This window comes from Camelus bactrianus, chromosome 28 (assembly GCF_048773025.1).
Source record: "Camelus bactrianus isolate YW-2024 breed Bactrian camel chromosome 28, ASM4877302v1, whole genome shotgun sequence".
NCBI classification, from domain to species: domain Eukaryota; kingdom Metazoa; phylum Chordata; class Mammalia; order Artiodactyla; family Camelidae; genus Camelus; species Camelus bactrianus.
In genome coordinates, this window is record NC_133566.1 from 9,011,151 (window position 1) to 9,027,208 (window position 16,058).

Below are 16,058 nucleotides of genomic sequence, written 5' to 3' on the forward strand. Positions count from 1 at the left end.
ATGAATAACTTAGTTACATAGATATCTGGTTAAGTGCTCCATGGGCCATAGCGGTAGCTGAAATTGAATAAAAACCACATTTTCTTCATCTCAATTTTTAATATCATGCTATGGCTAAGTTTTACGTAAGTAAAAAAGTTTTTCCAAAGTCTCAGTGATACTTTATTTGGACTTTATTAGCTAATTATCTAAATAATACTTGGAAAATGTTTTAAGAATTCCTGTCTTTATATAGTTCTATGCCAAAATAGACTGTAGTGAGGAATGGATTAAGAGGTAAATCATATAAGTTAGATCTCTGATAAGGAAGTATGGATTTATTTTGTTTGGCAAGACATTTTTCTGATATAACTTTATTGTATCTGTTTTCAACTTCTAAATATTTTAAGCAATGATAAATATTTAAAAATAATAAAAGAATATATTTCTGGTTATGAAAATAAATCATGTACATCATGGAAATCTGAAAAGTTCAGAACAGGAAAATTGAGAAGAAACATAGGGCTTGTAGCATAGGGGGTAGTTTAACACTTTGGAATCAAGTAGAATCCCAGCTCTGTGCATTATTATATCTGTAATCTTAGCTAACAGTTTATGTTAATCTTAGCTTAACAACTTTAACCTTAGTTTTCCCCCTTGGCTAAATGGAAACAATCCCTTTGACTTTATTCAAAGAATTGTTTAATTCTTTGATTAAATAATATAATGTATATAAAGATCTTGATGTTGTACCTGTCATAGAGTTTGTATGTTAGCTATTGTTATTGTTAACAGAAAGACATATTTCATTTAGCAGACTACACATAGACATTTCTTTAGTATAAAACTAAGGTTTTTTTTTAATTCTTTTTTTTTTATTGAAGTGTAGTTGATTTACAATGTTAGTTTCAGGTGTATAGCAAAGTGATTCAGTTATACATGTACATACATATATTTTTTTCTAGATTCTTTTCCACTACAGCTCATTATAAGAAATTGAATATAGTTCTCTGTGCTATACTGTAGGTTCTTGTTTATTTTATGTATTGTAATGTATATTTATTAATTCCAAACTCCTCATCTATCCCCGCTCCTTCCCCCACTGGTAACCACAGTTTGTTTTCTAGGTCCGTGAGTCTAAAACTCAGGTTTCTAGTGTGCATGATTTTCAAAGTACAAATGATCTAGGAGAAGATATTCTGAGCTTTACAGTAAGATTCATGCCTTAGGGTTATTCTGGTTTTGTTAAATTTTTGAGTATAAAGGCACCAGAGCAAGTAGAGAAATCACTGAATTTGGAATCAAAAAACTTGAGTTCAAGTTCTGAATTCTGCTATCAATGTCATCTTAGGCAAATCATGAACTTCTTTTGGCTTTACTTTCCTTGTCTGTCCAATGAGGGTACCATCTAGATGATTTCTAAAGTGCTTTTCAGAGTGGAAAATATTAGTTGAAAATTATAAGTACCAGGATTTTGAGTCTGCAGATCATTTGCAACCCCAGAGTAGCATTTTAGGTGTTACTTAACAAATCCTGATCTCTTTTATCCTGTTTCCTAGCATCTTTGCTGAGAAGAAAGCAAGGATTCAGTGGTAAAATTTGATAGCTCATGCAAAGTGACTGTCACAGCACCTGCTACATAGTAGGCTCTAGAAGATAGTAGATCTCTTTTTCTACTGAGTTCCCTCCCCCACCCCCTTTCCCCAATATAAAGCACTTTATGGTTATCTCAAATGCAAGTAAGTTACGTTTGTTGTAGTGGATAGATTTCCCCTCTTCAGGATGGAAACATGTTCTCTTAGTTGCCTGGAATCATGGCTGCCTCACCAAAGTTTATGTCACCTTCCTGGAAGCAGCCTATAATTCATTACTGGTTAATGTAGGGCATACAAAGATTCATCCTCTTGCCTCGATTAGAGACTAATATGAAGGGTCATTCTAGCTTCATGACTCTTAGTCAGACTAACTGAGGCTGCCGTTCCAACTGTGTTATTTGATCAATACTGTTCAGTTTCTCCCTTGGCCCAGTCATGCTCCCCATGTGCCTGCACATGTGTTCTTGAGAGCACTCCCCAATAAAGGTTCTGCTTGCAGATTTTAGTCTCGGAATCTGTTTCCTTGGGAGCCTGAATTACGAGTCATCGGCTATTTGGATTGTCTTTCTCAGGGATTATTGTATCATAAAAGATGGTAATATTCAGGATGGATTTTAATTTTATGAATTTTGTTTGAAATTGATGTTTTACATATCTTTTATAAGAAGAATCCATAGCTAGTAGATTAGAATTTTTGTTAAAGATACTGGAGTATTACATGGTAGGTCTTCAAGCACATTCTGGGATTTTGAACATGGCCCGCAGATAGTCTGTTCAGGAAATTTTATCATTAGCACCTTTCCCAGTTCCTTCAAGTGATTTTTAGACTTGAAGAATGAAAAGTGGCATCTTCTTAGAACTAGACTGTGAATTCTTATTTTGATGTATTTCTGCATCTGTCTATCCATATTTATTGAATCAAAACACCCTATACTCTAAACTTGCTTAAAATATGTAGATCAATTCTAACTGTGTTAGATATTTTATTATATGTTAGATATTTAAAAATTGTTAGATATTAACAACTTTTATTCTTTTACTTAACATCAAGTTCATTGTATGATGTCTATAAACCCAATTTAGTTACTAGTAGCTTGTCTATAATTAGTTTTGTGTAGTCTCAGTGACTTGGCTGCCTTTCTTTTTCTTTTTCTGATTTAACTGCTTTGAGAGGTAAATTACTTCATGTAACTATTAGTAACCAATAACTAAGTTTGAGTTTTGAAAGTATCCATAAAAAAGCTAAGCATATATAGAGACTGGGAATATATTTGACTTTATTTCTGTGTGCATGCTTTTAAGTTAGCCAGGTTAGGGCCCACATGAATCATGGAATATGAATTTTGGAGGCAGAAGGAACCATGATCTTGTTCTGTCCCTGTAATGTGTCATTGAAGAAGCTGAGATTAGAAAGATAAAGTGTCTTGATGGATATCAGAGAGATGGCCAAGAAACATTTGAGATAGCAGAGAGAATATTGAATTAGGACTTGGGAAACCTAAGTTTTAATTGCAACTCTCTCATTAATTAGATAGCATAGTGATGTCAGGTAAGCCAGTTATACCTTCTAGGGCTTCATTTCTTCATCTAGGAAGTGTTACATTTAGAACATGATTTCTGAGATGTTTTCCAGGTTTTGAATTTTGAATCTAGGTCTTTTCTGAGAGAGGTGCACTTAATAATAATACATTTATCTACTATTTATAGTATATCGACCAAATGCCAGGCGCTGACTAAAACAGTTTACACATACTGTTTCATTTAATCCTCACAACAATTCTGTGAGGCTGACATTAACAGTTTCATTTTACAAATGGGAATTTGGGTCTTAGGTTAAATAAATTTATAAAGCTTCTAAGTGGGTAAACTGGAAGTTGATTTCAGGTCTGTGTGACTCCAACCACTATATTCTGAATCACTATTCCTAGATTTAGATGTACTTTTGTTTTTGGAACACTTGACAGGCCCTGCTGAAAATGAGAGCCAATTGCATTTAGATAAGTATATGCTTCTCGCCCCGTTCTCTGGCATAGTGTAGTGTGTCAGTAGGTTAGGCAGGAAAGACTTAGGATGCAGAAGTACATTGTGTGGTGGTGCTTGAGAAATTTTGGAGTGGGCTAGAATCAGGTACAACAGGGGGGGTATAGCCTTTTAGAAGCCACTTAAAAGACAAATTGAATAGGGATGGTACTTAATTCAGCATTAATACTTTAATAACATAGATGGCTATTTGCATACTCACTGAAGTTGTAGATGGCTCTAAGTTAGGTGGAATTGCTCACATTTCAAAAAAATAGGAATTGTTTTCAGTTGAAAGCTGATATAAGTGAGTTAGGGTTGCATGTGGTATATTTTTAGGGAAGCTTACTATTGTATACGATTTTATGATGGATAGGAAAGCATCTGTAGAGTTATAATGGTAGGTCAAGGTCATCTTATGGAAAAGTCTGAGTAAGCCTTCTACATCAGGATTTGATATAGATTGGGATATATTGAGTTTTAAGAAGAAAGTGGAGAAATGAGAAGGAACTCAGGACAAAAAATAATTAGCAAAAATGAATTATGAGACAAGTTTAAAGGTGTTAGAGTTATAATGGAGATTAGAATGAAGAATATTAGTGGCTATTTTCAAGATTGAAGAGAGAGCAAGCAGGAAAGGACAAGAGACAAATTTTATATGAAGTTTGAAGCTGACAGGAGTTAGGGATTAGGAGTACAGAAGCTATAATATGAAAAGTAGAAGGTCCTTCCCCAGTAATCGTTGCTGATGGTTTCTTGTGTATTTTTCCACAATTTTTATGCATATGTCCATTAACATTATACAGTATAATAATACTCTTCATATGAGTTGAGTTCTTTTTTCCACTTAATACAATTTGGAGCTCTTTCAGTATTAGCATTTTCAGAATTGTGTCTTATATTATTTGTTTATTTTTAATAACTACATTATACTTCGTTATATGGATTATCAAAATTTAATTATTTCCCTATTGAAGGACATTTCATTTGTTTCTAATCTTGCTATTATAAACAACACTGCAGTGAACATGCCTGTACACATAGATAGGTCTCCCTTTAATGAATTTGTCCGCTGCATAATTTCCTAGCAGTGAGCCAGAGAGTATGTACATTTTTTGTATATAGTTACACTCCCACAAATAATGTATGAGAGTGATGGTTTTCCAATACCCTTTCTACCAATGAGTATTGTCAAAGATTAAAAAAAAAAAACTTGGTTTTACTCAAATACCCTGAAAACCATATTGACAGTTGTCATTTAGTCTTCTAATCTCTGGTTTAATTTAAGAAGTTAAAAAAGAAACAATGGAAGTAGAATAATGTAAATCTTGGAGTAGTTATATTAATTATTTTTAATGTTTGAAAACTATTGTGTGTAAATTAAACTCAGGTGGACACTTTTATTGTATCCTTACTAGGAATTGTGATGAATACTCACTCTGTATCAGGCTCCTGCCCTCAGAAAGGTTCCTTTTCTCTTTTGAGGAGAAGGTATGACATTATATCTACTGTATCTAATTGTATCTGTTGCTGCATGATAAACCATCCCCAAACTTTGGCTTTGGTTTAAAATCACTACCATTTTGTTTGCTTTAGATTCTGTAGATCAGCATTTTGGGCTAGGCTAAGCTGAGTGATTCTTCTGCTGGTCTCTCTTGGAGTTACTCATACAGCTGGAGATATCTGTGGTTTTGATTGGGATCATAGTCTACTGCGGCTTCACTCAGACTGCTGATTATATTCATTGAGCCACATATGTCCAAGGGTAGTATGGGCTTATATGGTGGCAGAAGAGTTTCCAGCAAGGAGTGAGCAAATCCCATTGTGCAAGCACTTCTCAGATCTTTGCTTTTATCTCATTTGCTACTCTGTCAATAGCCAAGGCAAGTCTGGCCAGCCCAGAGCCCACGTGGGAGAGGATTACACATAAAAATTACAAGGGCATTAAAACATAGGCACAATTCATTGAGGGTCATTACTATAACAATCTACCAGCACTTTCTTCCTCCTTGTATTATGAGTAAGTGTTACAGGAGAAGTATAAATAAAAGATATAATAGTTTTAAGAACAGAAATATTTCTTATCTAAGGAAAGGTTGTATGATGTTACCAAAGTTGGAAAGACTGATTTCATCGACAGTTGCAAACTGTTGATTTTCTAGATTTTTAACTGACATTTTTCTGTATTAACTGACATTTTTCTGTAAAGAAGTTTTCAGTATCTTTCGGGGCTATTTGGTTGCTGTGAACTTCAGTGTATACTGGATGGGCAGGATAAACGCTTAATTCTTTTCCTTTAATTATGAATTTTCAGAGTAAGAGTTGATACACTACTCTAATAGTGATCAGTGAGGCTTGCTTATTTGTCTTTTGACTTTTTCTTTCTTCGAGAAAAGAGAACTCATGGATTTTTAACATATTTCACGAATTCATGGATTTATATATATTTAGTGGGTTTCAGTCATTTGAAGTCAGTGTGATTTTTTTTGATGTGCAGATTGTCCCAGCTGTGGCTAGTGGAAGTACCTTGAAGGTGACTTGTTATTTTGACTGGACCCTAACAGTGTTTGATAGTCTCTTTGCTTTGTGGCATAACAACATGTCCCAGGTTTATCTTATAAAATTTCTCCTCCAGGCTGGAATAATCCATTTCTCCAAAGAGTCCTGGCTCTTTTAAATGGAGAATGCTGTTTAGATAGCGCTGTCTGGACATTTAGAGTGCTCATTGCTTCTCTGTTTTCATTGCTTTTAAGCTTTTAAGATTAGAACTAGGTTATATATACACATATACATATTGATAGATTTGAAAAGCAAAACAAGAGTTCAAATTTAAGATTATAAAATGCTTTTTCCTTATTTGAGTTTATATTTTTAAATTTTATACTGAATATCTTGGTTCTTAACATTAACACAATTTTCATAAATATATACATAAAATAGCTTTAAAATAACAATGTTAATATTGTTAATAAGATTACTGAATATGAATTTTACTTTTTTTTTTAAAGCAATTCTGTTTATCTTTATACTATTGCTCACTAAGGCTATATAGTCAAAACACTGTTCTTAAAACGCTTGAAATAATTATTTTCTTTGTGTGGCTATACCACTAGCTTGAGATTCAGTTAGGTTTAAAATTTTTTTTAAAATTTAAAAATTGTGGCAACATAAAATTCAGCGTTTTTATTTTAAAGCATACAATTTAGTGGCATTATGTACATTCATATTGTTGTGCAACCATCACAACTATTTCCAGAATTTTTTAAAATCATTACCAAACTGAAATTCTGTATTATTAAACAGTAACTCCTTATTCCCCTTACCCCTGGCCTCTGGCAACCACTATTTTATTTTTTGTCTTTATGAATTTGATTATTCTAGGACCTCATATTAGTGGAGTCACATATATTGGTCGTTTTGTGTCTGGCTTATATCATTTAGCTTAATACTTCCTAGGTATGTCCATGTTGTAGCATGATTAGAATTTCCTTCCTTTGAAAGGCTGAATAATAATCTATCGTATGTATATATCACATTTTGTTTATCCACATATCTATCAGTGGACATTTGGGTTGTTACCACCTTTTTAGCTATTGTCAATAATGCTTCTATGAACAGTGATGTACAGATACCAATTTGTGTTTAGTTAGACTTTAGCTGAGGTTTTCAATAAATGAGGGTTATTAACTCAGCTAGAGAACATGGGAGGAAATGAACTTTTTCCCTAGGATGGTAGAACATTGAGATCAGTGGGTTTGATTTTGGATATGATTCATTTGAGGTGCTTTGGGAAATAAATTAGAAAGTAACTGGAATTGTGGTGTAGAGATAGAGTGCTAAATTAAGTCTTTTTTATAGTCTAGGTGAGAGATGATGACACCTTGAACTGAGTTAACGGCAAAGGAGATGGAGAAGGATAGATTCAAAATTAATGTAGATGATTGTCTATTCTACATTTTGAAATCCCAGTCTATCCCTTCCCACCCCCCACCCCCTTGGCAACCACAAGTTTGTATTCTATGTCTATGAGGCTGTTTCTGTTTTGTATTTATGATTTGTTTGTTTGTTTGTTTTTAGATTCCACATGTAAGCGATCTCATATGGTATTTTTCTCTCTTTCTGGCTTACTTCACTTAGAATGAAATTCTCCAGGAGCATCCATGTTGCTGCAAATGGCGTTATGTTGTCGGTTTTTATGGCTGAATAGTATTCCATTGTATAAATATACCACATCTTCTTTATCCAGTCATCTGTTGATGGACATTTAGGCTCTTTCCATGTCTTGGCTATTGTAAATAGTGCTACTATGAACATTGGGGTGCAGGTGTCATTTTGAAGTAGGGTTCCTTCTGGATATATGCCCAGGAGCAGGATTCTTGGGTCATATGGTAAGTCTATTCCTAGTCTTTTGAGGAATCTCCATACTGTTTTCCACAGTGGCTGTACCAAACTGCATTCCCACCAGCCTCTCCAGCATTTGTCATTTGTGGATTTTTGAATGATGGCCATTCTGACTGGTGTGAGGTGATACCTCATTGTAGTTTTGATTTGCATTTCTCTGATAATTAGTTATATTGAGCATTTTTTCATGTACCTATTGATCATTTGTATTTATTCCTTGGAGAATTGCTTGTTTAGGTCTTCTGCCCATTTTTGGATTGGGTTGTTTGTTTTTTTCTTATTAACTCGTATGAGCTGCTTATATGTTCTGGAGATCAAGCATTTGTCGGTTTCATTTGCAAAAATTTTCTCCCATTCCATAGGTTGTCTTTTTGTTTTACTTATGATTTCCTTTGCTGTGCAGAAGCTTGTAAGTTTAATTAGGTCCCATTTGTTTATTCTTCTATTTCTATTGCTTGGGTAGACTGTTCTAGGAGAACGTTTTTGAGATGTATGTCAGATAATGTAGATGATTGAATTAACTTGGGATTGGATGTGACATTTAAGGAAGAGAATAGTTAAGGGTAATGCTTTGGATTTAGGCAAGATGAGTATGTGACGTTTTTGTAATTTGAGATAGAGAATGCAGACAGGTAAAAGGTTTGTGGAAAAAGATAATGGATTTGGTTTTGAACAAAATGACTTAGGGGTGCTTCCAAGGCACTCTGGTAGAAATATTTAGCAGGACAGGAAAATATGAATTTGAAGTTCAGCAGAGATCTGGATTAGATTTAGCATTTTGTTTTTGTCTGCATTGGGGGTTATTAAAATTAAAGGAGTAAATGAGATCACTGAATAGTGTACAGTAAGCTAAGAGATTGAGCATGAAAACTCCCTGGGAAGCCCTGGAATGCTTTCCATGACATAAAAACAGTATCATTTGCAAATATACTTCTCAGTTCATCTGAATGTGGTAAGGTCTTAGCTCTTAATAGTAGTAAAGAGGTAGTGAGGGCCCTAAGAAATCTTCAATTATTCTTTTTAGTGCAAGGATCAGGTAATGTATTTAAAGCACCCTTCTTAGGGTCTGCATATAAGTAGGTGGCTTTTCACATTTTTTGAATTTGTGAAAATTTTCCTAATTGGTTTCTATGGTGGGCTGAGGGTGAAATAGTGTGACAAAATCAGTGCTGAAAGTTACATTTTATAAGAAATCCTAATAGATGTCTTTTAAGTCCCCAAGGTTTTGAGGTTATATGTCATTTAATTTCTAATACTTGTATCCTTTCCATTTTCAGAAATAATTTTGCTAAGCATAAGGTGTGTTTAGTAGCCTATAACAATTTTTTCAAATATTTTTTAAAAGTAATAATTCATTTTTTAGTCAAGTCACCTTTGTGTGTGTGTGTGTGTGTGTGGCAATTAGTCTATTATTAACTCAGCTTTTGCCTGTTTGTCTTATTTCCAGTCTAGTTTCAGAGTGTTATGGGTTGTTTATTTGCTTAGTAAGCGTTTACTATGTCTCTTTTGTGTACAAAGATTAGTTATCCTTTTAGTTAGTTTTAGTGCTTTGAAGCTAGGTAGAATTTAAAGATGAGGTTCTTTATTTCAGTAGCAATTAGGTTGTGAAACTGAGTTATTTTTCCAGTGAAATTCTTGTTCTCTTCCTGCTTGATCTTCTCTGGAGTAGAGTCATAAATAGTGGTAGGGGTGGGGAGATTATGTTGAGTTTGAAAGCTCTGACTCAGTATATCACCAGATATTAGAAAAACTTCTGTTCTTCTATAAAATAGTTGTTTTTTTTATATGCTACTAGGCGTTTGTTTTGATTCTGGTCTTCTTTGCTATCAGATTTTCAGTCACAATTAGAAGACTTAGCTATTGGTTGCTTTGGATTAGAGCAGTGCAGTTATCATTTTCACAAGCTGATTGTTTAGATCAACTGAAATAGATCAAATATGCATTTCAAAGAAATTTCATGTTGTTAAAACTTGTATGATAGTGATACTTCCTTTCAAGGTATTGCATACAGTAAACAATGATAACTTCCCCCCCTGTGAAGTACTGTTTTTTCTTCAAAAACTTGCATGTGATTCTTTGAAAGCAGTTTTTGCAGATATTAATACTACTTTATGTTGATCTTATAGTTGTTGGTAGTAGGAATGTATTTTTATATTATCAGCAACCTAGGGTAGCCAAATATATAGCAGGCACCTGTTCTTATTTGGTTGAAGTAAATACTTTGAATACCATATACATTTTTTTCCTCATACGATATAAACTTTTTTCCTTATATTTTCAAATTTTGATCTGTTTGGTGGAGGCCGCTAAGGAATAATGATAGGTGTTGGATAAATATAATCATCTAGATCTTTTTGCAAGCCCCAATTTTTTTACATTTAAAAAAGTCTGAAAATTAGAATAATATGACCATGCTAATAAAAAATTTTTGGGAGGAGGTAGGTGGGTGATTAACAAAATCATTAACACAAATCTCATCCTTTCAATAACATAGGGAAAAAATAGTAACAACAACAAAAATAACCCTAGCGTAAAATGCATCAATCTCCTATGACCTTTCGAACTCTGTTTATGTCTTTACATAATTGAAGTCATAATATATGCAAATTTTGTACTTTTTACCTCTTGTACAAATTCAACATCATATCACATGTGTTGTAAATTTTCTCCACAACCTTCACTCTTGGCACTTTTAATTGTCAGGTTTGTTGAGTGTGTTTGTTACAATTTTGTTAACCTATTCTTTGTTTTGAAGATAGTCCACTTAAGATTTTATTATGTAAGCTTGGGTGTGCAGCTTTATAATTTGACATATGTGTTTATTACAAAGTGGTCACCACCCCAGGTCTAGTTGCTGTCAATCACCATACAGTTGACCCTCTTTACCTATTTTCCCAACCTTCTTTACCTCTTGTAACTACTCATCTGTTCTCTGTATCTGAGTTTGTTTGTTTTTTTTAGGTTTCACATATGAGTGAAATCATGTAGTGTTTGTCTTTCTCCATCTGACTTATTTCATTTAGCATAGTCCATCATGCGCCAAGGTCCATCCATGTTATTGCAAATACTGCAGAATTTCATTTTTTATGGCTGACTAGTAGTCTAGTGTGTGTGTGTGTGTGTGTGTGTGTGTGTGTGTGTGTGTGTGTGTGTGTGTGTGTGTGTTTATCGCATCTTCTGTATCCATTCATCCATTGTTGGACACTTAGGTTGTTTTCATATCATGGCCATTGTAAGTAATGCTGTAATGAACATAGGGGTGCATATATCTTTATGAATTAGTGTTTCTGTATTTTTCAGATAAATACCCAGAAATGGAATAGCTGGGTCATATGGTAGTTCCATTCTTAATTTTTTGAGGACTCTCCATACTTTTTTTTTCATAGTGGCTACACCAGTTTATAGTCGAATCACCAGTTTTCAGGGTTCCTTTTTCTCCACACCCTTTCCAACATTTGTTGTTTCTTCTTTTCTGACAGATGTGAGGTGATATCTCATTATGGTTTTGATTTCCATTCGTCTAATAATTAGTGATATTGAACATCTTTTCTTGTGCCTGTTGGCACATGTCTTTGGAAACATGTCTGTTCAGATCCTCTGCTCATTTTTTTAATTGAGTTGTTTTTTGGTTGTTGAGTTGTGAGTTCTTTGTATATTTGGATAATAACCCCTTATCGAGTATATAATTTGTAGATACATTCTTCCATTCAGTAGATTGCCTTTTTGTTTTGATGATAGTTTCCTTTGCTGTACAGAAGATTTTTAGTTTGATACAGTCCCATTTGTGTATTTTTGCTTTTATTTCCCTTACCTTTGGAGTCAGATCCACAGAAACTGATGTCAGTGAAGTTACTGCCCATGTTTTCTTCTAAAAATTTCATGGTTTCAGGTTTTACATTCAAATCTTTAATCCATTTTGAGTTGTTTCATTCTTTTGCACATGGCTGTCCACATATGTGTGGGTTTACATTGCTGGGCTCTCAATTCTGTTTCATTGACCTGTGTGTCTGTTTTTGTGCCAGTGCCACACTGTTTTGATTACTGTAGCTTCATAGTATTGTTTGAAATCAGGGAGCATGACACCTCCATTGTTTTCTTCTTAATATTATTTTGACTATTTGGGGTCTTTCATGGTTCCATACAAATTTTAGAATTATTCTAGTTCTGTGAAATATGCCGTTAGAACTTCAATAGGGATTGCATTGAATCTGTAGATTGCTGTGGGAAGTATGGACAATTTAAGAATATTAATTCTTCCAATCAGTGACTGTGGAATATCTTTCCATTTGTATCTTCCTCAGTTTCATTCATCATTGTCTTTTGGTTTTTCACTGTACAGGTCTTTTACCTCTTTGGTTAAATTTATTCTTAGTTATTTTATTCTTTTTGATGTAATTGTAACTGGGGTTGTTTTGTTAGTTTCTCTTTGTGATATTTGCTATTGGTGTAGAAATGCTACAGATTTCTGTATGTTGAGTTTATATCCTGTGACTTCACTGAATTCATTTATTAGTGCTAACTGTGTGTATGTGTGTGTAGTCTTTCTGGTCTTCTATATATAGTATCATGTCATCTGCAAAAATAGTGATGGTTTTACTTCTGTTTTTCAGATCTGGATGCTTTTTTCTTTCCTTATTTTATTTTAAATTAAATTAAATTAAATTAAATTAAATTAAATTTTATTTTATTTTACTTTGCCTACTTGCTTTGGCTAGGATTTCCAATGGTATGTTAAATAAAAGTGTCTATAGTGGGTATCCTTGTCTTATTTCCTGATCTTAGAGGAAATGCTTTCAGCTTTTCACTGTTGAGTGTGATATTAGCTGTGGATCTGTCCTATATGGCCTTTATTATGTTGAGGTACATTTCCTCTATACCTACTTTGTTGAGAGTTTTTGTCATAGATGGATGTTGAATTTTGTCAAATGCTTTTTCTGTATCTATTGAGATAACCGTATAATTTTTATCCTTCATTTTGTTAATATGTATCATGTTGATTGCTTTGTGGATGTTGAATGATCTTTGCATCTTGGAATAAATCCTACTTGATTATAGTGCATGCTCCTTTTAATGTATTGTTAGATTCAGTTTGCTAATATTTTGTTGAAGATTTTTGCATCTATGTTCATCAAAGAAATTGGCCTGTAATTTTCTTTTTTGATCTGATTTAGGTATCAGGTTAATGCTAGCTTCAGTGGGGGTGTGACCATTGGCGCTAACAGGTTGGATGGAGAATTCCAAAATGGTGCCAGCCAGCACTGGTATTAGCAGGGTAGCCTGAGATCACATAAATGGCTCCTGCCAGTGACTCAGTCCCTGGGGGTGTGCCAACTGGTTCCTGCCCCTCCAGCAGATGCTTCAAGGCTAGTAGGTGAGTCCCCTTTACCCATTGTTTATGCACTTCACAGCTTGGTGTTTTTGCACTGGTTTTCAGGTCAAATGAGTCTTTGTGCAAGTCCTTTAAGAGCAGATTTTCTATTCCCTATAGTTTTCTAGTTTTCCCAGGCATATTCCCCATTGGTTTTCAAACCCAGATGTTTTGGTTCTCATCTCTCGTGCAGGGTGTAGGCGTTGGGGAGCTTAATGTGATGCTTAAATCCCTTGCTTCTCAGGGGAAAGATCTATTCCTTTGTGATCCCTCCCAATTGTGGCTTGCTGTAGTTTTGGTTTTGTGACTGCCTCTCCTATCCATCTCATTGCTGTCCTTTTAACCTTTGCTGTGGAGGTTCTGTTCATTCAGTTTCCAGGTCCCTTTCTGGGAGAACTATTCCATAGGTAAGTGTATATTTGTTGTGTCTGTGGGTGGAGGTTCGTTCAGGATCTTTTTACACCATCATCTTGAACCCTCCAAACTGTCTCTGACAATGGAATATTAAGTATTGGAGATAGATTGGTAATGGTTAGTACGGTGGTAGATGGATGGGTGACTAGATAATGTGTGGTGTGTTGATCTTTTTAGCTCCCCTCAAATTATTGTAGTTTAGTTGGTGTAGTAGAGAGCAATGCAAGAGGAATTAAAATTTTAGCATTTTGGTTCTGCTTCCTTTTTTTTTTTTTTTAACAGTACAATTTTGAGAAATCTTTTAGCTGCTTTGTGATGTCTATTTTCTCTCTTTTCTTATCTATAGAGATAACATTATCCCTGCCTCTCTCAGAGATGTCATTGTGATTAAATAAGATATTCTGTGAAAGTGAGATAAGGATGATAAAGCACTATATACAAAAATAAACTTTATTAGTTTCAAAAAAACTAAAACTGAGAGAATCCAGGTAGAGATCTTGATAAAATATTAGGTACAGTCGGTCTCCAGTAAAGGATAGCTTCTACTACTGTTTGTTATTATTGAGAGGATGTCTACTTTTATGTATAAGGCTAGCCTTGATTACTGTTTAGGTTATTAAATAGTTTATGAATATATTGTTAATATTTAATTTGATTTTCCCCCTTCTGCTTGTGTTTCAGACTCCTGGGAGAGTTGGCTCTCAAGGTTCTGATTTAGATTCATCAGCAGCTCCTGTAAACACTGTGGATGTCACTAATGAAAGCTCTTCAGAGGTATGAAAATAAAATTTTACAATAAAATTCAATATTTAAGGAAAAATAGCAAATATTTCAAGTAACAACTGGTAATTTAAACTTTTGTAGAAAAAGTTCTCAGAAATCTTTCTTACAAATTGAAAAGCACCTTTTGAATCATATTTATGGATAGCTATTTGTGCTTAGTTGAGACTGAGAAAGTGTATATTAAGACCGAAAAATAGTAGTACCAATTTGTCTTTAATGTTAATGTCATCTCAACTTAATGAAGATTTTTAAATCTGTGAAGAATTACAGTTGATTAGTATCTAATTATGTTTGTACTGTCATGAACTACTAAGCTAATGAAAGATTAGATTAGATATAAAGTTTATACATTATTTGTTGTCTTCATTTATGACTTTGTAAGAACTTTTATCTTTGATAACTTATTGAAAATTAATGGATAAAGTAAATAAGTCTAAAAAAAACCCTCATTTTTCCAAAAGTCAGCCTTAGTAGTTGCTTTATTGTTATTATTAGTTTTAACAAACAATATATGATCATCACAGAAAAAGGAGGTAAGATGAGAGAAGAACATAAAAACCACCCATAATACTGCCCCTAAGAGATTGATACACTTGTGTTTCTGCTCTGACAGTTTTTGTCAGTTGTCCCTTTCTGAATCTAACTGTACTATCTACCCAGTCCCCTTTTCTCTACTCTTCCCCACCTCTTGGTTGGTGAGTCTATTTTTGTGTTTGTTTCTGGGTATGTCTCTATCCATTCATCTTTCTGTTTTGTCTCTTTCTGGCCATCTGTCTTCATGTATATGTGTATTAACTGTAATAAGATCTAACAAGACTGTGAAAGTGAGAAGGAAAGTATCAGTTGAACTTTATATTATGAGCAAGTTTAAGGAAATATATTCAAGGAAAACATTCCAAACTGTGTTCATGATGTGATGAGCTCAGAGTGCTCAGTTGTAACCCTGGAAAGGAGTTTAGTAGTAATTGCTGACCTCATTCAGACCAAAAACAACAAAGAATCTCCAAAAGGTAGTGAGCAGTGGCTGGTAATCCTGCTGTGCTTTCTTATCAGGGTCCCTTTTCTGTTGTCTGTGATAGCCGTACTCTCTCTGTTATCCTTAAATCTTCCGTGTGTCTTACCTTATTCTCACCTTCCTTTGGTCACCCTCTACATCATTGACAAAATAGGAACCATTAGATGAATGTGCTCATTTTGTCACTAAAAGCTATACTTGCACCTCTGCTCTTTTTCTTACTTTTGTATGTGAAAGACAGGTCTCTTTTGCTATCAGACGTCAGTCATTTTGCTTTTGCTCTGGATTCCATTCTCTCTCATATTCTCAGCTTATCATCTTTCCCTCCTACGATTTTGATTTTTACCCATGCCACAAATTATTCCCATCAGCGTATAAATACTGCTTTAGAGGTGCCATTAACCTGAGACTCCCTTAAATTAAGTTTGGTGCTTGAAATTCTTCAGATTACTCACTAGCGTAAAATCCAACTACCCACCCAAGG

At 34.1% G+C, this 16,058-nt stretch overlaps 1 protein-coding gene across 1 annotated transcript in view; it reads left to right on the top strand.

Annotated features, from left to right (window-relative positions):
* The window catches only part of LOC141575406 (early endosome antigen 1-like), a 63,241-nt gene that overhangs the window by 12,305 nt on the left and 34,878 nt on the right, over nt 1-16,058 (top strand). The window contains 1 exon segment of the mRNA XM_074354471.1: nt 14,458-14,550. Within this exon segment, the coding sequence (XP_074210572.1) occupies nt 14,458-14,550 (93 nt within the window).